The sequence below is a fragment of the Clavelina lepadiformis genome, chromosome 8, assembly GCF_947623445.1.
Source record: "Clavelina lepadiformis chromosome 8, kaClaLepa1.1, whole genome shotgun sequence".
Lineage (NCBI taxonomy): Eukaryota > Metazoa > Chordata > Ascidiacea > Aplousobranchia > Clavelinidae > Clavelina > Clavelina lepadiformis.
In genome coordinates this window covers 16,279,781-16,302,922 of record NC_135247.1, presented here as the reverse complement: position 1 = coordinate 16,302,922, position 23,142 = coordinate 16,279,781, and the positions used below count along the sequence as shown (strand labels likewise).

Below are 23,142 nucleotides of genomic sequence, written 5' to 3'. Positions count from 1 at the left end.
AACGTTTTAATGGTATTTGTGATACATTTTATGGATGATTCGCACAACATAGCTCTCATATATGGTATGTTTTCACGCGTGATGATTCTAACACAGGATAATATGCGACGAGTCGAACACCAACTAATTCTCTTCGTACAAGAGGCGAAAGGGTTGCCCACCAAGAAGAAATATTTTTGCGAAATTTGCCTCGATCGTAAGCTGTGCGCGCGTACTACCTCAAAGTGGAAAAACGACAGGTATCGTGAAAAAACAACAATCCCGTTGTGTTATGTGTCACGTATTGCTGTTTGTATTGGTCATAGTAGACCCTTGCTAGGTAAAAACGTCAAGCAAACAAATTTCCTAGCTCTACCTTTGTTCCTTATAGCGCTATTTTCTGGGGTGAACACTTCGAATTTTCCTCAATGCCAGACGTCAGAGATGTAACAGTCCATCTCTATAAAGACTCAGACAAAAAGAAGAAAAAAGACAAGGACTACATCGGTCTCGTGAATCTCGAGGTTCGGTCTCTTATTAACCAGTCATCTGTGGAGAAGTGGTGAGAAACGTGCACTGAGTTACTAGTGATAGACATTGTCAGCTAGTTGTTGTTGTTACAGGATGTGCAGTTAACGCATCCGGTTCCCTATTTATGAAACACTTCAATAATAATGTATACATCCATCATCCTTTGCCAGGCTACTTCGGACAGCTTAAATGACCCTGAAGTAACCACACAATAGTCTGGTCGGCTCTCGCTTCACACTCAGCCAGTGTGTTTCTTTTCCAGGTATAATCTATCCACCCCGAGTGGGAACAATAAAAGTAAAACCGGGGAATCTATGGCTCTCCGCATTAAGGCCAGGTTTCTGTCTACCCGCGTCCTACCCACCGAGCAGTATAAAGCGTTCGGCGAACACATATCTTTGAATTATCTCAACATCTGCCGCACCCTTGGCAACGTCATACCTGTTACCAAAAAGGACGAAATCGCACGTATCCTCGTTCATATCATGCACGGCACAGGCTGTACTAAGGTTAATATCGTTCTGTAAACCTAAAAACCATTCAATGCTATTCCACAAACCTTTTTCACAAACCGTTGCTTTTAACAGTGAAATTGTTGATTTTAACGTTGCAGGAATACATGACCGAAGTAGTGATGGACGAGGTTGAAAAAGTCGAAGAGGAAAGTCTGATCTTCCGTGAGAACACCATCGGCACCAAATCTGTCGAAGCCATGCTGAGGCTTGTCGGGATGAAGTATCTCTACGATACGTTAGGTTAGTATCTTCCTTCCAATTATTGCAGATCTTTTCGGCACAAAGGTTGATGTTTCTTTGTACTGTCAGTCGTGGATGGATTTGCTGTCACCATTGCGATGTTGATCAAAAAAAGATTAATTTTTACCGTAAATACCGTTTACCCAAGGCCATTAAATTACCATCTGTGATTTTGTCGTGTGCTACTAAACCCGGTCTAAAATATCGGCAACTTTGCTAATGCCTCAGTATGCGTGCGAGGTATAACAGGCATGGTCTTCAAACGTTATCGGTGTCTCGTTTGGTTGTTTTTGTGACATAATAGTTGTCTTTCTATGACGTAGGCGTTTGAATCATGCGCTAGGGACATGCGTAATTGCTTAGAAAGGAAATGCATAACACATATATATTGGTAGGCGTGCATTGCGTTATACCAAAATGCCCTTTTTCACGAACAGTGATCATTTCGTGTACGATTGCGTAACTATTGGTAGGGTTCTACCGCGTGATGAATAACGTTGGAGTCAATTTATTTATGTCCAATCGCTCGAACACCGCACACTTCCTTTCCTGTAGGAGTGTGATGTGTATTTATGATACAGCAGTAACGTTCGAACATACGGCATCTAGTATTTTAAGCTTTCAAACGCTTTTCGTCCAAGAAGGCAGCTTAAGTGTTGAGACATAAAATGTCGCTGTTCTTTAGGAGATTTTGTGCACGCGCTCTTCAACATGGAAGAAGAGTGTGAGGTGGATGGTAGCAGGCTTCCTCCTCAAGCAGACCTGGAGGTGAACCAGAAGAATCTTCACATGAGCTGCGAGATTGCACTGTGCAAGATCACCAACTCGGTCGGGTAGGTCATGAATTAATTGTAAATCTCTCAATGTAACCACACTTCCTATGCTACACATTGGGCGGCATTACGCCGTGTATTACTGAAATTGATTTTCAACTCGACTGTCGTTTATTTGTTCTAAAACTTTGTTCCCTGTGCATCATCACGCTTTGGCAATCTGGAATATTTTATGGTATTGCACCGGCCGGGTTGCTACTAGCTCACTCCTACCTGTGAGCAACAGTGGTGCAACAGGCAAAAGTTGTTGTAATGTTAACGCCATGGCGTTGTATGCAACGTTGACTGCACGTGGCAGCTTCTACGAACTACTTAAACTTTTCAGCATTTTTCCTTCCGAACTCCGTGAGGTGATGGCGTCCTGGAGAGTCCGTTGTGAGGACGCTGGCCGTCCGCGAATCGCAAACAGGCTCGTCACTGCTTCCCTCTTCCTCAGGCTCCTGTGTCCGGCTATCCTCAACCCGAGCCTCTTCGGACTCGCAAATGAGGTCCCGGATCCAAAAATTTCTCGAATTTTGACCTTGATTGCAAAGGTCATACAAAACCTGGCCAACCGCAGCAGGTAATATAAAGAAACATTCAAGTTTAATTTGTTTAGTAGATAATGATGGATACCATTAGGCTCTTTGATTTTTACAACTATGGCGTTTTATAACGGCCCAAAATACGAGTTACGTGTGATTTATAAACAGGTAAACATGAATTCTTTGTATAATCTTATTACTGTGCAATTGTGCATGTTAGATTCGACAAGGAGGAATATATGCAGTTTATGGATAAATTTATTCGTGAGAAATGGGACGACATGGGAGAGTTTATTAATAACGTCTCCGACCCCACCTTACCGCCTCTACACAAAGGCTTCCAGGGTTTCATTGATCTCGGGAAGGAATTCGCCAAACTTCACGCATTCTTTGTTGAACTTATGCCTACACTTGACAAGGTTTGTGTAGTGGTGGTGTCAGATGTTCTGTATTTGCCATCCTTAATCACAGTTGAATCTTGCGGTTGACAGATCTGTTTAATCTTAAAACAAATTATTAAATTAACGCACATCGTTGTCCTAACGTGGTCTTGAAATATTAAGTCATAATTATAGATTGGCTCATAACTTATTCCTTTGGCTTTCAGAAAACTATTGACGCCTTAGGAGAACTACCAGACATCATTGATAAAGTCTCTGAGTCACTTGAGAATCCTGGGAAAATTTCGTCACCTTACAGCACACCTTCTAAACTTGAGCGTCCAGACCTAACTCAAATTGTCGAGGATGTTGCGCTTACACAGTAAGTGCAAGAGATTTTTCTTCCTCATCTTTGTGCTGATCAGAAGAAGTGATGAATTCAAATCGCAAAAACTTTTCTTCTCTTCTGAACTCTTTCATTTTTCTAGTGATGCGGATCAAGTTCGCCCCGCTGGATGCAGCAACACTCCGATGATAGACAGGCGGAATCGTCTTCCATCCAGTGCCGCAACCTCGCTGCTCAATCTTCGGGAGTTTGTGAACGCTGCAGAAGATGGTCAGTATGACGTGCCATCTACCACAGCCAACGCCTACACGCCATCACACCACGGAAGCCACCACTCTATTCCAGTCAGTATTAACTTGACAGTAACTTGTTATTACTGAGCTATTAATTAAATTATTGGCAGTAAGCTCTCATGATCAGTATTGAAGAGTGCCGTAAGATGCAGTAATTCTGGCAAGAACAGCCGCTCTGTAGAAGCTGGGCTTGATTGTTCAATGAAATAAATCGCGATGGAAACAGGACTTCTTGCACAATATAGTGAATAGATAAACGAAAAGAGACTCAATTTTTCCGCTTTGTAAAACTTTCCAAACATTTTCAGAATAGCAACAACAACAACGCCGGATCCCATGGGAGCGTCCGGCAAACACTCTCGTCCACGGAAAACTTGATGACGTCATCAGGGGGCAAGCAGTACGGTGAGAGACCACCCCTGATGTTCAGTAACCCTGCCTACCAGGCCCAGAAGGGTTTGAACCGGAGCACCCCGGCTTCGGTCCCCGCTATGCACGACACCTTTAACATCCAGCAATCATATGACGGCCAAAAACAACATTCGAAAAAAAACAATCCAACCGCGACCGCGCCTGCGAGACAGTCTGATGTTAAAAGTAAGTCAGACCGGTGACTCGGTTCTATAGCTCTTAAAGCTAGCCGTCAATCATGAATGAACATGTTTAGTTTGCAGATTCTTCATGAATGGTTTTCATTTCTAGATCATGCGCCTTTGTCCTTCAGCAATCCACTCCAAGCCATGTCACAACAGCGCCACCTGGAGACCGTATTTACAACAGAGACGGTGACGTACTCTGCTCCAACCCGTTTCGTCGTGGATTCGAGCCCCGGGCGCTCTTACTCGGGTCCAAGAGGTCCGCAACGAGGTCCAAAGGACGGTACCAATAGTATGTCAAGCGACGGATCGCAGAGCAACGTCTCGTCGCTTTCGTCGCGTCAGTCGTCAACAAGTACCAACAGCTTAAGTGATGCTGAATCTCCACAACCTACTCCCTACCACGCTCGGGATCAGCAACGCCGTACGCCGAATTCAAACGCTTCGAAAAGCCGCGAAGGACGTTCTGAAATGGACGGGATCGAAGACAGCCAATTGCTAATGTCGGTCGAAACAATTTCGACCTCAGTTTCTAACGCGCATCTTAAAACTGGTCTTCAATCGCAAAACCAGCGCGGAAATAAATCGGAAGACATTTATAAACCGCAGCCGAAACCGAGAAACGCCACTGTGCAACTCTCAAAAGGAGGAAGTTCTTTCGGCGGCAGAAAAACGTCAGTGCCTTGCTTGTCACCTAAGTGGCCTCACCAGGGACCACGTCGTGGAAGCGCTGACAACATAAAGTCACTCCACTTGAGTGAGGAAGGCGGCAAATATCCAAGTTTTCACTTGAAAGTCGACCAAGAGGCGATTTTAGAACTAAACGAAACAACAGACGCGGAAATGGCTCCACAAAATAACCGCCAGGGACGTAACAAAGGTGAGGATGCGTTACTCGTGAGACCAGGTTGCGTGGAATATGTTTCTGTGATAAAATCTGAAACTCAAAGCAGGTATTTGAAAGAATAAACTTACACCGTGCAATTTTCAGCTGAAAATTCCCCGGTTATGAGCAAAGATCCGGACGGATTTGTGACGGCGCCGGTCACCGCAGTAAAATCACGCGTGGTTGTTGCCACTTCCAACGCGAACAGAGTGAAAACGTCAAAGCATGCTCCTACATCTAATTCCCAGTCAAAATCTCACCACAATCAGTCATCAGGACAGGTGAGTGTGAAACCGTAGACTGCGGTTAAGTTTAGTCGCAGTAACGATGTTGCATGACTGTATTTTACCCAACTGGTTATCAAATCACAGGCGCGCCGTGGCAGCCATCAGAAAGGGGTTAATCAAGGTCAAAAAAATCCTTCCCATCCGGTTTCGGACTCGCCGGCTGCATTTCCGCCCAACACACCGGAAGGACCATTATCACCGGAAGCGCGCACTGCTCAGTGGATTTTAAACAACGTGTCGACCCCAAGCAAGGATTTGAAGCAGGAAGAGGAAATGGAAGTTGTTTTAACTCCGAAAGACGTAAGTTCCGGTTTTGAGACACAACAAGTGACAACTTACTACGCACAACATGCATGTTTAATAATTTTTTCTTTAAATTTTGCATGTCTTATATAACGCGCTGCATGCGTAACGCCAAATTATTCACAACGAGTTACTCGCAATTTGCACTGACTTTGGGACCACTTTTGAGTTTATTTCTTTTATTTAATGCCTGGTTTTGTTCTTACGTCAGTACGAAGACCGGATAATAAGACTCGAAACCGAAGTCGAACGCCTCCGGGCGCGCGAAACTGACGTCAGGAGAAACGTGGAACAAAAAGAGGCCACCCTGATCGAAAAGGTACATGGCAGTGTACCGATGTTTAGCGGATTTTGTCAGCAAAATGTCCGCATATTTTTCCCGCCCTTCATCCAATTGCTTGCGATCGCTAAAATTTTGCTTTTTTTCGCCCGATTTCGTTTATTTTCTTTCCATAATATTGGCATGGCTTCGCTGTTTTACTTAAAGTAACTTGTGAACCGAAAATGTAAGTTGACATCTTCGTAATTTTGGGATCATTTTTCTCAGCTCCGCAACAGCGAGAAGCGAGAAGCCAAGTACCGCAGACAGACCGACGAAAAGGAACAACATTTTCAAAAAGCTTTGCAACAGTGAGTGAAAACTGACCGCGCTGGCACTACCACTGTAACCTCTATTTAATCGAAACTAATTAATGATAGCTTTGATACTATAGCGGGTAGTTCTGTTACGGACCGTCGCACAAATAATTATGATTGTGAATCAATAATTAATTTACAGGATGGCCGCGTTAGAGGCTGATCACAAACGGGAACGGGTTGAACTTCAGGCGATGCTCGACAGCAAGGACTGCATGGTAAACGAGCAACAGAAGCGCATCAACAAACTCGAACGCAAACTGCACAGACTGGAACGATCAAACCCTCGGCCGGATCCGAACGCTTCAAACCCGGCCAATTTCCAACGTAATGCCGATAAAATCCAAGGTGGACCCCTTAGCTACATTGACGACGATGCCGACCCGAACGTGTCACGTGGTCGTAAAACCAAGCAGACCAATGACGTACCAACTACGTCAGCAACTGTGACTTTAACAACTGACCCTTACTGTAACGGTCAGTTTTATCTTCATGGGCTGTCGTCCACTTCACCATCACCATCGTCATCTGTCTAAATTCTTCTCTGTCGTTATAAGGTAGAAAAATTAAACCGTCTTTTCAGTTCGCACTGTGTTCCGTTTTCACGCTCTAAGCTCGAGCATCGAAATATGATCTCTCTTTTTTATTTATTGTAATCAAATAAGTAAAAGTGTTCCTTCCGTTTAGTTGAAATCGAGAGACAAGCACGTTATTTTTCGTTTCTGCATCGCCCCACGAAACGTATTAATTCTTTTTTTTTCTATTTGAATATTTTCTATATTTAGGGCGCATATTTCAATCTTCAGTGTTATAAGCCGTTGTAATTGTTTCCATGAGACGTATAATGAGCCCCCGTCAAGCAATCTTGTGCCATTCAGTCGACTTCCCCACACAACGCTTAAACCACGCACCCCTGTGTCTTGGCTCCAGTAAAACAATTGTGTTTAGGCTCTGGTAATGATTAGCTCTTTGCATGCATTTTGTAGCCGCCTTTACGCCCATGTCGAGCGTTTAGCTCATAACGAAACATTCCATTTGTTGTATCGAGAAAGGTAACGACGATGGTTGTGAATTGAGCCACGACACATAAGCATAAGATATTTTGAGATTAGGATGTTGAGTTGTCACCACAAGCTTGTTAGTGGCACAAAACTTGCGTGATTATTTGCGTCTCATCTCTTCAAGCACAATTTCTTCTTTTCCATTATGACAACTTAGAAATGTTTCAGCGTCTTTTTATTTTTGCACAATATCTTGGGGCTGTAGGCCTCGCCTGACGAGGTTTTGGAAAACGCTGCAGACTTCTCGTGTCAGACTTCAAAACAAAAGTTTTGTGTTTATAATCTTGAATCTGTATTGTGTGCTGCTTTCGGTTGAAATCATAATTTTGCCACCCCGGAAAATAAACAAGTTTTCAAAACGTCTATCTGTTGTGTGTTTTGATTCAGTGTGTCATATGGCAACACTGGGCTAAGTACCTAAAGCAGGAAATTAAAGTTGCAGATACTTATCAAAATGTCTTTAAACAAGTCAATGAAGAAAACAACCTTCGAGATGCTTTCCTACACACAAACACCAATTTCAGAAGAAGAAGGGATGCTTTTGTCAAGCATGTATGTTTGTATACCATGCTAAAGGACACAAATGTGGTGTTCTTGCTAGCAGTAAACATAAACAAGTCTTCATTAATATTCTCCAACACCATACTGTTCACCACGACATTTAGCGATGAAATGACTTAGTGTACCTTTGGATGAATGTTTTGCAATTTTCAAAAATAAATTTGAAAAATTGTATTTGCTTTTCAGTAAAATTTGCTAGAAAATTTGAGGTTTGTAAGGGCACCAGAAAGATGAAAATCCAAGAATACAGTGAAGTCATAATAATCTATAGGAATTATAAAATTTACTGTTATCCTGAAAGGAAACCCCAAACCAATCTGTTGCCATTAGTACAAAAAAGCAGGAATGTCCATGATATTGCTTTATGGGGGAGAGCGAGGGTTAGTTATTAAACTGTTTCTTTATTGTCCTTTTATGCCATGCGAGAGCAGATATTATTTTAATTTCTTGGGAATAACATCTATTTATCTTTAAACAAATGCACACGTACATTGTCAAATATCGTAGGTTTTCAAAACGTGTTGATACATAGTCTATACCTGCAAAGAAAATTGTGCTTTTAAAAAGGGAAAATTTACAATAGTGACAATTTACACCAATGTGTGTCAAAACCGATTATATGATCAAATAACAGACAGAAAATATGACTGTGCGTTAAAAACAAATGACCTTCAACTGCTCATCAATCTGAACAATCTTCCAGGCAATATGAAACTGTTCTTTGTACGCCAAAGCTTTAGGATTGGATTAACAAATTCAAAACGAAAAATACTGGTGTCTGGAATTAGTTTTTATTAATATATTTTTAAGTATACAGCTAACATGCCACGCACGGACAAAATACAACAGCAACACAAGAATCATTAAATACAAAAAGTTTAACCATGCGCTCTCCTACACTCTCACAATGTCGAAATGCGTTTAACGGGAATGAAAATTGTAACACCGGTTTAGATCCGAGACGCACAGGTATCGACGATTAATTGCAAAAATAATTGCTAAATTTGAAGGATGTGTGAAGGTACAGTATACTTCGATAATAAATTCTTTTTTTGAGGTTACAGAGTTTACTACTAAGGTATAAATGAAAGGTTACTTCCATAATTATCATTGCTACAACTTCATGCTGTAAACTCTAGCGCGAGGGCAGATGCAGGACCATAAGAGGCCGATAAACGAACAACTAAATACATTTTGAATAGTTGCATTCTTAGCTAATTGTACTAACACGACATCTTGTAAGTTGGTGAGATTGCTTAATCGCGTAAAACCTAAATATAACCCCGAGTAAACGTAATCTTGACACATTTGTAGAGGGGATGGGCATATTCAAGTGATTAATTATGAAAAAAGGCTTGGGTATAGTCAAACATTTTAACCACAGCAAGTAGCCCACAGTAGTACCGAGCCCATACATGCTGGGTAGGTTAAGAACTACGATGAAAAGGGTAGTAAGATATAGTAACAATGATTGGTACTAAATCTTATAAACATACAAAGCATTTGTTCTACCTTTAGAAGCAAGTTCTTATTGGATTTTTCCCAGGTGAATAGTTTACCATTCGTGTTTATTGGCATGTAGCGATTGATACAAATGAATGAATGAGTTTAGACTTTTGCGGTCAATAATTAAAAGTTCGTTTATTATCACGTGCAGGCAAACGAACCAATTTAAAGTTGGCGTCTGTTATTAGACAAAAACAACAACAACGTTAAAATGAGGGGCAAGTCCAAAAGCAAGTTGATCTTATATGAAAGAACACTATTAACTGAACATTCGGGTAAAATAGTTTTGAAAAATAATTCGTGGTTAGGTAGTTATCGGAAAAACAAATCGCAAAAAGTCTGTTTTTGGCCTTCATAGTGACGTAGTTGAAGGCTCTTGTTATGTCATACATTAATCAAGTTGCTTGACAACATGCTGCTGCTGTTGCTTTCCTTGCGCGGTAATCACCTGAAGTCAGAATTGTAGTACATGAGTTTAGCCCAGGGATGTCCAACCTGCGGCCCGCCTGAGATTTTTGTGCGGCCCGCTAGTCATTTTCATTTCAAAAGTATGTACTTTATGTACCCATTTTTCTTGAAATATAATAGGTTCTGCGGCCCATTGAATTATTTCAAGTGACAATGCGGCCCACTATAATAAAAGGTTGGACATCCCTGGTTTAGCCTATGTCCAATTAGGCGTCATGTGAAGAAATTAGCAACGTGAAGCATTGTTATTGAATAAACTGCGATTGTTTTAAACATAAAGTATCCGGTAGCCTAATCACTTACGTCCATGGAATTACGGTAGCCTTTGGTCTGCGTAAGCTACCCGTCAAACCGATACCGTACTGGTTGCCGTGTTTGGGCTGTAGGCTGTCTGTCAACCTATTGGCAGTTAGAGCAATTTATACAGATGTAACAGATACATGCGTGATATGCAGTAGGTATTGCAAATGTTGTGTGTGATTACCGATGACATCACAAGCGCCTTCATCTACGTCACCAATAAGGCCAATTTTGCGATTTTCTTTTGGCTACAATTACCAAAACAAGAACTATTTTTCAAAACTATTTTACCAGAACATTCAGTGAGTAGTGTTCTTTCATATGAGATCAACTTGTTGTTGGACTTGCTCCTCACTTTGAAGAAGGCATTGGAATTAATTTAGTGCACGTCTTAAGATCTTTTTTATTGACTTTTTCAACACAGTCGATAGCTTCAGTGACCCGGTCATAGAGCTTCAAGTCGTTGACAGTTCAATGATTCAAAGAGGTCATCTTCTCAATTATTGTGGGAGTATGCATCCTTGGAGCGTTTATTGCATCGTAAAACGACGCCCAATTTAATATCCAGATACAATAACCTGGCGATCAGACGAGCAAAGCGCAAGTTGGACAAAAGTAACACTTCATGAGATAGCAACTGCGTTGGCCGGGTGGGGTTTCCGATATCGCATAGGCGAGTAACATGTTTGTCCTTGCTGGTATGAATTATACTAAATTCAGCAGCAATACGCACATTCAAGAAAATGTTTACGTATGAGATTTTCAACAGCGCGAAAGGAACGAACCAGTTGAGTTTTTAGTGTTAACAGTTCATTTGAAATCCTCAGATTATAAGTATACTGTAAAGATTACTGGTTATAGGCCTATGTGAACAATAAGCATATAGGACTACTGAAAGTGATATTAGTCCGCTTTAAGCCAGAAGGACGGATTACTGATGTTGGGTACCAGATAGCAACTAAGTTGACAGCCGGAGCGGTTTGGCTTCGACAGATAAATTATCCTGCCAATTTTTTAGGCTCTTTGTCGGAGCTGTACAAACCGTAGGTTATAGTACGAAGGGCTGTATGGTAGTTCTAAGATAAGATATAGTATCCAACGTAAGATAAAAGTAAGGCTTAGTAGTCTTGCATTTGCGACACAATAAACATCATTACTTATTTATAAGACAGCTTAAGTTTCCATGTGCTTAATTCTTGTAAACCGTCAACGTAACCAATTATTATAGGCTGCCGTGAAGGAAACGGACAAGTGATCTTTTTTGTTTTTCTTTCAGGAGCATGAATGAAAGCATAGCAGTGAATGTGGGAGGTGAAATATTTCGCGTAATGTCCCACCAAATGAACAATTTTCCCAAGTGCAGATTAACCAAGCTTTTTGACCACAAGTAGGCTAATTAAGCTTATCACTAACGTTGAAACTTTTAATTGACTGTAAAAATGTCCTAAAGTTCATACTGCATAGAAAATTAGCTGATTAGACGCAAAATCAATTTCAGCCATGATATCAGCTGTTTGAGGCTAAATTGACTAAAGTGATTAGAGGTATCGATTTATGCATTTCAGATACTTGACACGGACGGCTATTCTCGAGTTGTGCGATGATTACAACCCGCGACAGACTGCGGTGACTTTTTTCTTCGACAGAGACCCACAAAGTTTTCGGTTTATCATGTCCGCTTTCAGAGGACGTGAGCCTCGTTGCTGCATTTGTTAATCAAGACGTGTAGACTTGCACTGTGTTGTGACGGTGATGCAAACCATTGCAGACATTGCTTTGCATAAAATTCCGGGTTCTTCTGAAATGTGTCCCTGCTTTATGCGCACACTATGTACACCAGTTACGCGCAATTCGTGGACTATATGTGCACATTTTATCCACTATGTCATCAATTGTTTAGTAAGAACATAAAATGACCAGTATATGCCACCGCAAGTTGGTGTATTGTGTATCCATCTTATAACAAACCCTTATCGACAATAGCATCCGCATAGCAACGACAGACAGCCGACACCTAAATTATTCTCAACAATTTTTAATTTTCCCAAAACTTTCCGATTTCACTTGTCGACAATAACATCACTAAAGTGTTAACGTATGAGTGAGGCTAGTGAAAAATGTCTCCAGAAACTTTTAATTTTCCAAAAGTTTTTCCACTGATACCGTACTTTTTTGCAGATTTGATACATGCCTCCAAGTCGGTGTGTATGGCGCGACTGAGTGAGGAAATGGTGTATTGGTCGGTGGCTGAAGCATGGCTAGACAATTGCTGTCGTCTTCGTTTGGAGGTAGACTTTGCTTTTTTTGCAACGGTTTGGTTTCGACCCCAAATTGTAAGCTAAATTATTTATAAACCTCTTAGTTGCTCAGATTGTCCCATTGTAGTTTTATTCTGTAAACGCTGAATTGTTCATAAACGTATGTGCTAAATTTCATTTCCACAAGAGAAGTGAAAATAGAAGAATCAAAAAGAATGAATCAGAACCAGAAAAGACGAATGTTAGCAACTATGATACACACAGATAATAATTGTTACCTGGGGACTAAGCTTAAGTGTAGTTACGCATTAATTGTCAAATAGCCTAAATGTTCACAGTTAGCTAATCTGAACTATCGCCCAAGTTTTAGTTAATCGATGAAATCGAAGAACGAAATACCAGACAAATTATTAACCACAGCAGGACCGCCCATTGAAACAGTGCGTTAATTGAGTGGTCTACATCTGTGGAGCGTTGGTGTAGAAATATTGCAGATGGAAATGTTTGCTTGTAAACTTTTTAAAATGTGCAAATATCACCGCAAATCAATAACACCAATCGTTACAAATACAACGAGCACAAGCACAACGTAATATGCCGAAGAGACAGACTTGTTTATTAATGTCAAAGTTCATTAGTCTGGCCTTTGCCAACTTGATACTTGCACGACGGATACGCGAAGGGGCGTTTTTATATCACGAAAAGGAACAGAATGTAGTATCATCACCGAAACTGGTGCAAATGGCCTGAATAATTCCACCAAAGCAATAAGTTCTCTTATCTTTCCCATACCGTACTGGAAAAAACGTTGCATTTACCCCATCTCTTTTTGATCTTATTCCAATATTTTTAATTTTGTGCTCGGGTTGATCGTGTTTCTTTGATAAAATTAATACGGGCGTCTAATCACACTATCCACTAGTAAATGCTTATGAATTCAATAAGTTATAATCAAGAATACTTTTGTATATGCTTCCTCATAGGAGTGTTTGTCTGTTTCTGGAAAATACGAAAAAGATATGGACATAAAGTTGGAAAGATATTTAGTAAAACAAGAAAAACTTACGTTCATAAGCCCTATCGGAGGTTGGGACGACCTGACCCAAAACTGGGATTCCGTAAGTTCACAAACTAAAGAATACATTTTTGCATAACACATAGTCTACAACCGGCAAGCGTATAGGATAGGAGTCTATACTGTATGATGTAAAATTTAAAAACAAAGGTCATGGGTGACTGTGTATGAGGCCGTATCGGCTAATTGTAAGTTACTCTTCCTTAATTCATTTTTTAGGTGAAGAAATATGTTTGGAAAACAGTTGAAGATCCAACCACTTCCACATTTGCAAAAATATGGATGTTTATTTCAATTTCATTTATTCTGCTTTCTTTGACCATTTTCGTGATTGGAACTGTCGATGGATATTATACCATTGACGAAAACGAAATAGAGGTGGAAATTAACGTTCTAGAAGGAATTGAAACGGTAGTTTCTCCATGATCAAAATGTTTGCTGATTTCCGAGCTATAAATCTTTAGATTACAAAAACCATGCAAAAGCTTGGTTCGAAATTAAGTGTATAGTTTAGCCTGTAGTTCTACTTGTAGCCTATACCGTATATCACATTCACATGTAAACACCGATCATTAATATTACATCAGTGTCGCTGCACAGGTTTGTATGGCGTGGTTCACTTTCGAATACGTTGTTCGGTTGACAGCAGCGCCTAAAAAATTCAAGTTTTGCCGACAAATTCTAAACATCGTCGACTTGCTCACGATTATTCCGTTTTTCGTTCAACTCCTGTGGACGGGAGGACATTGGGTTAGCATTCACACTTGGAAACACATTTCTCAGGTAGGTTTTTTGCTAAGGTAATCATTGTATCAGTACTGACCAGCCTTTAAGCGATTCTAACACAAGTGACCTACTTATTATAGCTTACGTTGATTTTCAGATGCTTCGTATTATGCGTGTTATGAGAGTTTTTCGTCTGGGTCGGCACTCTGGTGGCCTCAAGCTTCTTTGCTCAACTCTGTATGACAGCACTAACGAACTTGCCATGCTGTCTATTTATCTCTTAATAGGAATAGTGAGTGGTCATTCTAGGAATAAATTACATGTTGTTGATCGGTTATTTTTCGTGCCTGAACACCAGTCGCATTTAACGTTACGGTATATGCGTTTAAGACACGGGTGTGCATTTTTGTAGCTTAAGTTTTTCACCAGGTGGTTCTGGCATCTGTGGTTTATGCCACAGACCAGCATATATTTGCAAATCTCGGTGAAGCAACGTGGTTCGCTGCTGTCACTATCACCACAGTGGGCTACGGGGATTTTGTTCCGCAGTCGCTAATGGGTAAGCAACTACACCTCAACTTTTCAAGTTAGAAACTGCTTGCAATCTAACCTAAATCTGTTCCATTTGTTTGTCATTACACCTGTGTTTAGGAAAAATTATAACCTCGCTATCATTTCTACTTGGCTTGTTTGGAATGGCGATGCCAATACACCCAATCATATCTAACTTTTCCAACTGCTACAGGACGCAGAGAAACGTGGAATTGGCCTTTAAGCGTCTACTCAGAATGCGAGTACGAATGAGACTAATAAGCAACATTCATTCGACTAATCCCTGAATAAAGACTGCACTTTATATCATAAAAATCAAATACAACAGAGATTTTCAGCACAAAACTTCTTCATATTTTGTTTCCAGGACAACAAAGAGAAGGATGCGTTGCAGGAGATCATAGAGAGGAGGGTGAAGAATGCAAACCGTTTTCTTGAAGCCTCCAGGAAGGAGACCAATGAAAGGGAAGCAAAGGACAACATCATAAAGACGTCGTCGGGAAAGCAGAAGAGTAAAACACTAAAAAGAGCATTCACATCTCCTATGATGCTCCCACAAAAACGGATGAGCAAATCGGGGAAAAGTTCACGGAGTTTGAGTTTAAAAAGTACTCCGAGTACAGCATTGCAATCAAATGAGGAGCTTCTACCGCTTCCAGAAGCGAGGGCGGGCTCCAGCAAAGAATGTCACTGCATCTTCTGCACTGATTAAATGTGGTTAGAAAAAGTATCCTTGATGTTCAGAAGAGCTAAAATAAGGAGACGTCTTCTTATTTCACAATGTGTGTGGATTCAATTCAAAGTCCTTCATGTTAAACTCAACAAACGGGACCTTGCGCTTTAAATAACCTGCAAAATAAATAAAGTTGCTTAACTTTGATGAAGACAGCCATCGTGTCCAATTCTAGCGTTTAATGATGATTCTTTACAAGTCTAACATGCTCACAGTCAGAATGAAGATGTAAATACAATGGAACCTCGTTAATCCAAACCATTTCGTCCTCAGAGCATTGCGTGGGATAAGTAGGTTTTCAAAACACAGAAAAACGTTCAACGCATTAAAATAAATCAAAAATCTTTTTTTGATAATTTGTGTCATGTGGTGGAATTTTCTGACAAACAAACTCTGGAATAACAAGATCCACTGTACTTCTGCTTCAAGTCAACCGGGCATTTGTTTTAAATTGTTGCAGTAAATGATCTACTTCAACTACAACTTGACTTGGGCTGTAACATTGGTTTAACAATCATGCTTTTTGTTTATACTGTATTAACTCTATACTTTAAAGTCGTAGTTTTCATATGCAATGTTAACATATGTTGCAGTTTTTCACGATTCACAAAATGTATGTATCACTGTGATGCGTATTGTACCATGTACATCTTGTATTTTAATTATCAATTTAGACAGCAGAAATACAGCTAAGTTGTATCCTATATATGTTGTCAACAATGCTGTCGATATGATGATTTAAAACATATCCTGACTGAATACTACAATCTGTTCAAAGTAACTTCTTTATGGAAGAGGTGTTGACTGCAATATTACATGCTAAGTTTAAAGTGATTTATTTCAGAGAACAGAAAAGCTTACCGAAACATTCGGCAAGTCTCACAGATTCTTCCAGTTTCTTCCTTTTTTTCTGACAAACTCCCGTTCTTAAACTGTGATGAAGATCTCCTGTTTGTTGGTCCATGTATTCAGTTATCAATGCTAGGTTCTTAGAAAAGAAGGAGATTATAGGTTGCATTAATTGCTACATAATTACAAATATTCAGATAACGACATAATTAAAGTATTTCTCTTGGAAATTTAATCTTACTTGGTATGTCACTAAAAGTTTTTCATCACGGCACAGAGGGCACGGGGAACCAGTGGAGATTACTCCTTTTCTCTGGAAAAGGAAGTCTCTATGACATGAGCTATTCTTATATTATGTTTAAGAAAACCTTGCAAAGCTTTTGATTCTTCCGAAGCAATACATGTTACAAGTATATATCTCATTTTATAGCCGCTCACTATGCAAGTTTTTCTTGTCTTCTGTTTTTGAAAAGTGCCCTTTCCCTTACGAAAGTAATTTGCCCATGTTAGCTGTCCTTCGTATAAATCGACAAAATCTAAACACAAACAAAGTTAATGAGACGAGCACTTACAATGCACATGTAAACTTTATATACAATTCAATTAAAAAAGTTCATGTTACCGAAGCAACTCAATTATTACACAAATATACTAAACTTTTTGTTTATGTATTAACTGCATTTTCTGAACGTATCAATGAATAACAAACCTTTTGTAAATAAATATTCTTCAGGTGAAAATCCATGTTCTTCTGTATAATTTGCCCATTCCATATCGTGCATTTCTTTCAGAACTTGTATTGTAGGCTTTTCAAGCCAGCTCTTCCACAGCAAATCATAGAATTCATTTCCTTTGCCCCAAACTGGGCCGGCTGCCACATTCCTCCATTCTGGATGGGGCTTTAAAAGCATAATGTCCAACTCCTTAAGAGCACGATCATTGTCATCCTCTTCTGCCTCCTCTTCATGAGAATTTGTGCTGAAATTCAAAATCGTTGGACTTTTCGAATTTATGACTCTTAAATCACTCTTGTAAGTGAAAACTGAATGAGTCCTTTTTAAAGTTTTGTAATTTACTGTTGGAATGAATCGAGGATTCCAAGAAACTGAAACAGTTCTTGCAACAATATGATTTCCATGCAGGAAGCCCTTCCGAATTGCAGGTAGCACAGACATATTAAATGAATTAAGCTAAATTGGACATGCCTACACACACAACACAATACATTAAGCAAAAACATGATGGCCAACTCAGCAATTGTGGCAGTTTAATAGACTTTATTGGAGTTTTGTACACTATCTTGTTTACCATACGATGTTTATCTTTCTGGGGGTGGGGCAAGCAGGAAAAAAATGAGTGAAGTCAACAAATTCAGATTTCAATACAAGCTACATTATCGTTAGCTTTCAGTAAGAAATCAATTTCACTTTCAACAGTTCTATCTCCCATTTTGTTCAACAAATATTTATAGCTTCATATTATTACAATCGTCAAGCTTTCGAATTCTCAACTCGGGGTTAAATTTATTAATTAACATGGAGGTGATGTTTTTTGCTTTGAAATGAGTTACTTTTTCAAGCTTTTTATTTGGTTATTACAGTATTAGGCTCTTACTTTAAAACAGGGACCTTGCCAAACATGTTCAGTCTAAATAATTTTAGTATATATATATATATGTATAATTGAAATTAGATACGGTAAACGTGAAAGTAACTACAGTATAAGTTTAAAAACAGATAAAAATTCGTACATACATAGGCCTAAATGATTTCTATCGAATGCGCACAACCATTCCCAAAGTGCACTAGGCCTACTGTACTTAGATATTCAAATCGTCTATTAGTAACATTATATGCTCTGCCTCTTTTACAAGGCTATGCATTTTCATACTAGACCCAGATTTTTGTTCTAACACAAAAGCAGTGATGCCAACTGGATTGGTCCACGAGAACAACTTATTTTGAAGCTTAGCAAAACATTTCTTGGACGATCTGCAAAATTTTTAATGAGCTGGAATGCTGGATAATGTTGGGACGGTAGAATGTAGTGAAGTGGTTAGTGTGCTTGGTTTGTATTAATGCTGCCCGTTTTTGATACCCTGTGGTGCCAACACTTAAATGCACTTGCGCAAGGAATTACTTAACGATGCTTGAATCAGTTTTCGAAGAAAACTCGTAAGTGCAAAGACCCAAGTTTTGGCATGATGGCAAAGGAGTGCACCCGATTGGAAAGTTTGCCAAGTGCGCGGGGGTAAAAATTGATTGCACACATAATGGCTGTTGTTTTGTCTTGTGCAGGAGATTTCTCACCCAAAAACTGCAAACTTTCCAATCTGTAGCATGCATTGAAGCCTTAATTATTTGTTTAATCATTATAAATTGGCATTCAAGCATCCCGTTTCTTTCTTTGTTTATTACAAATCAGCGCGAGACAAAAAAGTTGGCGTTGATGAACCTTGTGCGCACAGGTTCACATTTTCCATCATGTGTAAACAGTCCGGACTGCAATTCCAGTGTGCAAAGGTGTGCACCACGACTCGTGGCCCAAAGCTGACCGATATTTGTGCAGGCAAGGTGCGGATCTATAGGATAGAAATCGGGGAAAAATCTATGTTCTCCGCTTTTTTAGACATGTCGGTTTCAAACACTAATTTTGCAGTATAAATCGGAGCAAAGGTTAGTGTCTCCTTTTTTCGGAGACATCGGTTTTTCCTGGTGTGCAATGCTGTTTTAGATAAAAATATCGGATGTGCTCTTGCCATATTCTGCAGTCTGGTGAACAGTTATACCAAAGTCAAACAATACGATATAAAAAAATCCAACTAAAAATGGGTCTAGTATACAACCACAGGCTGTCTTAGTACACTAGACTCCAGCTACTCAATTTGTGACGTCATCTGGTTGTGCACTTTTGCATTTGTATACTTGGCTAGACCCCTAAAAATGTACATGTATTATTATCAATCAAAACTTGCACAAAAACTAGCTTGGTATACGGGGCTTGAACGATAAGAAATCATTGCCATGTCTAATTCGTGATAAAACTTGTTTTAGTCCGAAATTAAACATTATGATAGGAAATAATTTCGTTTCCTAATCTTGCATGTAGTACAGGGTTACCATATTTTCGTGGGCTAAAATCCGGACACTCTTTAGTGCCCATTAGCGGAAAATGAGGTATGAACACATCGTCTGTCAATATGACGTCACACTAGTAATGCTTTGCCTATCCATTGTATACCGGAGTGGATTTTTGAACATAATGTCGTGAATTCACTAGGCCAGGGGTGGCCAGACCTGCTTGATGCTCGAGCCGCATATAACAAATTCCAGTTTTAAAAGAGCCACAACACAAACAAAATAAAAACGACGAATTTATTCACTCACAACGAAGTGTAGCTATTTGATAAACATTAGTGCTGCGTGGTGATAGCCTACTATGAGTCTCCACCTGGGCTTCACCAACTCTTTTTGCAATTATTAGTATAACCGTAACCAAGACTTAAAACTAGGTCAACCCTGACGTACAGCTTCAATCTGACAATTTACTAAACTACAGTGTACAAGTTAGCACACTTCTATACAATAATGAACTTTTTGGAGTGTAATTTGATTATTACTAACAATGAGTCCATTGTTACTACGTGTGATAGAACCCATCGCTTCATAATCTGATCAAACAACTCGTCTAGACCGGGAAAATGCATGTCTAATTCAACAATGCTAATTCATTAAAGAGCCGCAATCAAAGGCTCAAAGAGCCGCAGTTTGGCCACCCCTGCACTAGGCTATTGGGCCACTCTGATTTGACCTCTGGTGATCTCTAGGCTAGGGTTACTATATTTGATAATGCGCAATCCATAACAAATTTACCTCGGTTGCATTGACCAACTTTTGAACATTACCAAAGTACGTTACCGCCATTGCTTTTTTGTGAAAGAAGGATAAACACGAAACTATACACAAACAGCAAAGAAATGTTGTATTGCAATACACGAATGCAAGTTCTCTTCTAAACAGTAACATTTATGAAAACGAAAATTAGCATAGAATTTTTTACAAAATACGCTCCAAGGTAATTACAAGTAATGAACGTATAAACAATACTCTACTCTCCCTCATACCAATTGTACTTTTCCGAAGATCTGATTTTTTTCAACAAGGTCTTGTTGGACTTCAATGAAATTATTACCCGTAACGCAACAAACAATTTTAAAAAATTCCGGACATTTAAACATATTTTAGCATTTCCCCCCGGACGCAGTTTGAACACTAAAATTCCGGACATGTCCGGGGAAATCCGGACGTATGGCAACCCATTGTAGTAGGCCTATACAGGAATACGGCTAAAGAACAACAGTCATATATAGAGTCTTGCATGCATAAGCGCCCTCTACGGAAAGCAACGTTTCCACCAGGAATTTGGCCAATTTTCCGTTATGATCGTTATCAATTTATACGACTTATAGAAAAAAGATTAAACTGGATTAACATTTAAAGTTTGGTTGAACTTACTTTATAGCCTAAGTTGGAGAGTTTAGTTAACATAAGCGTCTGCGCACACACACACATAATAATGGTAATTCCCCTTACGCAACATGAAAACTATAAAACCTGTTTCATTACAAACAGTAAAAACAGGCTCAAAACCAGCCTCTACTGCAAAATTTCTTGTACTTTATCACTCTTTAACTTGTACATTCTCTTAATCTGAAAAAAAAAACGATTTTCTTTGTTTTAGGAGATTTAATGTTTACAAAATCCATCATTTAAAATCAGTCCAAAGAAAAGCAACTTGGCCACCCTGGTAGCACTGCAAAATAATAATCTCATCATGGAAATAAAGTCATAAATAAGTCATATGTTATATCGAAATAAGTACTTCACTGAATGAAATAATACCATCCAGACCAACAGTTTATTGAGTTAACCAAATGCATGAAATTATTCTGTTGATGGAACCATTTAAAAATTTTCTTCCGATAATAATGTTATTTCGTTGTTGGTATAAAAACGTGAGCCCCTCGCAATAAATCATATTACTGCTTGACTTAATAATTGGTGAAGTCTCCATTAAACATTTAGAATAACTTCACGATATTTTTCATTTCATGAAACAATTGTCTTAAACAATGTCAGGTGTCAATAAAAACTTACAAATATTTTATGTAGGTAGTTATGGTATTTAAATGAAACCACAAAGCCAATGAAAAATACTTATAAGATATTTATGTGATTATTCTATGGACATTTTTCATCTATCCATAACCTTGAGTTTTCCACCCTGAATGCATGCTGAGTTTGTTGGAGTGAAGTTTTATCATTTGTAAATAACATTACGACAGTCAACATGGTTTTGATCAACCGCATACTTCTTGGTTTGAGAAATCTTCAGGGGACGCCCAACATTCTTCGCACCTTTTCAACTACCAGCAATGGCAACTACAAAGTTTCTGTTCTTGGTGCTTCCGGCGGAATTGGACAACCTATGTCCCTGCTCCTGAAAGAAACGGCTGGGGTAACTAAGCTTGCATTGTATGATATTGCTCATACTCCTGGTGTGGCTGCTGACTTGAGTCATATTGATACTGCTGCAACCATTTCTGGTCACACTGGACCTGATGAACTTAAAGAATGTTTAGAGGGAAGTGATGTGGTCGTCATACCAGCTGGTGTTCCGCGAAAACCAGGAATGACCAGAGATGACTTGTTTAACACCAATGCAAGCATCGTTGCGGAACTTGCTAAAGCATGTGCCAAGCATTGCCCATCTGCATTTGTTTGTATTATTTCTAACCCAGTGAATTCTACTGTTCCAATCTGCTGCGAGATGTTCAAGAAAGCAGGAGTGGCCGACACAAGCAAAGTATTTGGTGTCACAACCTTAGATGTGGTCCGTTCAAATGCGTTTGTTGCTGAAGCAAAAAATTTGGATGTTTCAAAGATCAATGTCCCTGTCATTGGTGGTCATGCTGGAATAACGATCATTCCAGTTATATCCCAATGCCAACCACCAGTGTCTTTCGATCAGGAACCTCTAAAAGCACTTACTGAGCGAATCCAGGATGCGGGTACTGAAGTGGTGAAAGCTAAAGCGGGTGCAGGCTCAGCTACACTTTCTATGGCTTATGCAGGAGCAAGATTTGTGTCGTCTGCTATAAGAGCACTTGGTGGAAAAGAGAATGTGGTAGAATGTGCATTCGTGCAATCAAACATCACTAAGTGCAAGTATTTCTCCACTCCACTTGTGCTAGGTCCTAATGGAATTAAGAAAAATCTTGGCCTTGGAAAGCTTTCAGCATTTGAAGAAAGTCTCGTTGATGCTTGTATACCAGAACTGCAAGGCTCCATCAAGAAGGGCGAAGATTTCGCTGCAAATTACAACTAATCTGTTAAATAGGATTAATTATTGTTTCAGTAATTATTATTACAAAATTTTTGGTTTTATTAAAAAAAATCAAATTTCTGAATATAGTAGTCACTTATTTACAGACAGTTAATAAATAAAACTTTTACTTATAAGTATATGGTTGTGTGTACATGTGTATACGTAGGAAGCGTTTCTCCGCCATAGAGTTTTTGCCTGAAAAATAATGCTCATATTGCATTAATTCGCAAAAGAACAGACATGTGTGTCACTGTGTTGTTTAATAGGGATGGTAAGCTTTAGTGTTTGATTTTGCCAAGTAAACATACTAACTTCCA

General features: G+C 39.4%; 4 protein-coding genes across 12 annotated transcripts in view; 3 read left to right on the top strand and 1 right to left on the bottom strand.

Annotated features, from left to right (window-relative positions):
* Window positions 1-7,654, top strand: part of LOC143469466 (uncharacterized) — a 34,455-nt gene extending 26,801 nt beyond the window's left edge. For 8 of the 9 annotated variants that reach the window (XM_076967164.1, XM_076967165.1, XM_076967161.1 and 5 more), the window contains 16 exons: window positions 97-239; window positions 371-541; window positions 773-1,019; window positions 1,124-1,265; window positions 1,951-2,098; window positions 2,424-2,660; window positions 2,843-3,041; window positions 3,230-3,384; window positions 3,491-3,692; window positions 3,950-4,238; window positions 4,344-5,117; window positions 5,229-5,404; window positions 5,495-5,710; window positions 5,925-6,032; window positions 6,261-6,343; window positions 6,492-7,654. In XM_076967164.1, the coding sequence (XP_076823279.1) occupies window positions 97-239; window positions 371-541; window positions 773-1,019; window positions 1,124-1,265; window positions 1,951-2,098; window positions 2,424-2,660; window positions 2,843-3,041; window positions 3,230-3,384; window positions 3,491-3,692; window positions 3,950-4,238; window positions 4,344-5,117; window positions 5,229-5,404; window positions 5,495-5,710; window positions 5,925-6,032; window positions 6,261-6,343; window positions 6,492-6,885 (3,684 nt within the window). In that variant the 3' untranslated portion in view covers window positions 6,886-7,654. The remainder of the gene's footprint in view (window positions 1-96; window positions 240-370; window positions 542-772; window positions 1,020-1,123; window positions 1,266-1,950; window positions 2,099-2,423; window positions 2,661-2,842; window positions 3,042-3,229; window positions 3,385-3,490; window positions 3,693-3,949; window positions 4,239-4,343; window positions 5,118-5,228; window positions 5,405-5,494; window positions 5,711-5,924; window positions 6,033-6,260; window positions 6,344-6,491) is intronic. The other variant, XM_076967162.1, reaches the window with a different exon arrangement.
* A 3,422-nt stretch (window positions 7,655-11,076) lies between these two features.
* Window positions 11,077-15,568, top strand: LOC143469328 (voltage-gated potassium channel regulatory subunit KCNF1-like). The gene is made up of 11 exons (XM_076966984.1): window positions 11,077-11,288; window positions 11,522-11,632; window positions 11,811-11,935; window positions 12,424-12,533; window positions 13,487-13,621; window positions 13,798-13,989; window positions 14,179-14,361; window positions 14,462-14,596; window positions 14,734-14,863; window positions 14,956-15,098; window positions 15,224-15,568. The coding sequence occupies exons 2-11, from the start codon at window positions 11,526-11,528 to the stop codon at window positions 15,566-15,568; spliced, it is 1,605 nt and encodes a 534-aa protein (XP_076823099.1). The 5' UTR covers window positions 11,077-11,288; window positions 11,522-11,525.
* Window positions 15,155-19,335, bottom strand: LOC143469329 (uncharacterized). The gene is made up of 5 exons (XM_076966985.1): window positions 17,148-19,335; window positions 16,877-16,974; window positions 16,680-16,751; window positions 16,451-16,577; window positions 15,155-15,705 (listed from the first exon to the last, which is right to left on the bottom strand). The coding sequence occupies exons 1-5, from the start codon at window positions 17,611-17,613 to the stop codon at window positions 15,632-15,634; spliced, it is 837 nt and encodes a 278-aa protein (XP_076823100.1). The 5' UTR covers window positions 17,614-19,335; the 3' UTR covers window positions 15,155-15,631.
* Window positions 19,336-21,700: 2,365 nt separating this feature from the next.
* LOC143468862 (malate dehydrogenase, mitochondrial-like) lies at window positions 21,701-22,962 on the top strand. The gene has a single exon (XM_076966311.1). It carries the CDS (start codon window positions 21,788-21,790, stop codon window positions 22,823-22,825), a length of 1,038 nt encoding a protein of 345 aa, XP_076822426.1. The 5' UTR covers window positions 21,701-21,787; the 3' UTR covers window positions 22,826-22,962.
* Window positions 22,963-23,142: the final 180 nt, after the last annotated feature.

What these genes read in the sequence shown, in the direction of transcription:
- LOC143469328 (XM_076966984.1), top strand. Translation starts at nt 11,526, where the DNA reads ATGAATGAAAGCATAGCAGTGAATGTGGGAGGTGAAATATTTCGCGTA. An exon ending in GCTGTCGTCTTCGTTTGGAG is followed by an intron (nt 12,534 to 13,486) that starts GTAGACTTTGCT and finishes GCTTCCTCATAG; the next exon opens with GAGTGTTTGTCTGTTTCTGG. An exon ending in AGCGTCTACTCAGAATGCGA is followed by an intron (nt 15,099 to 15,223) that starts GTACGAATGAGA and finishes TTTTGTTTCCAG; the next exon opens with GACAACAAAGAGAAGGATGC.
- LOC143468862 (XM_076966311.1), top strand. Translation starts at nt 21,788, where the DNA reads ATGGTTTTGATCAACCGCATACTTCTTGGTTTGAGAAATCTTCAGGGG.
- LOC143469329 (XM_076966985.1), bottom strand. Translation starts at nt 17,613, where the DNA reads ATGTCTGTGCTACCTGCAATTCGGAAGGGCTTCCTGCATGGAAATCAT. An exon ending in AGACAAGAAAAACTTGCATA is followed by an intron (nt 16,752 to 16,876) that starts GTGAGCGGCTAT and finishes TTCCTTTTCCAG; the next exon opens with AGAAAAGGAGTAATCTCCAC. An exon ending in AACTTTTAGTGACATACCAA is followed by an intron (nt 16,578 to 16,679) that starts GTAAGATTAAAT and finishes TTCTTTTCTAAG; the next exon opens with AACCTAGCATTGATAACTGA.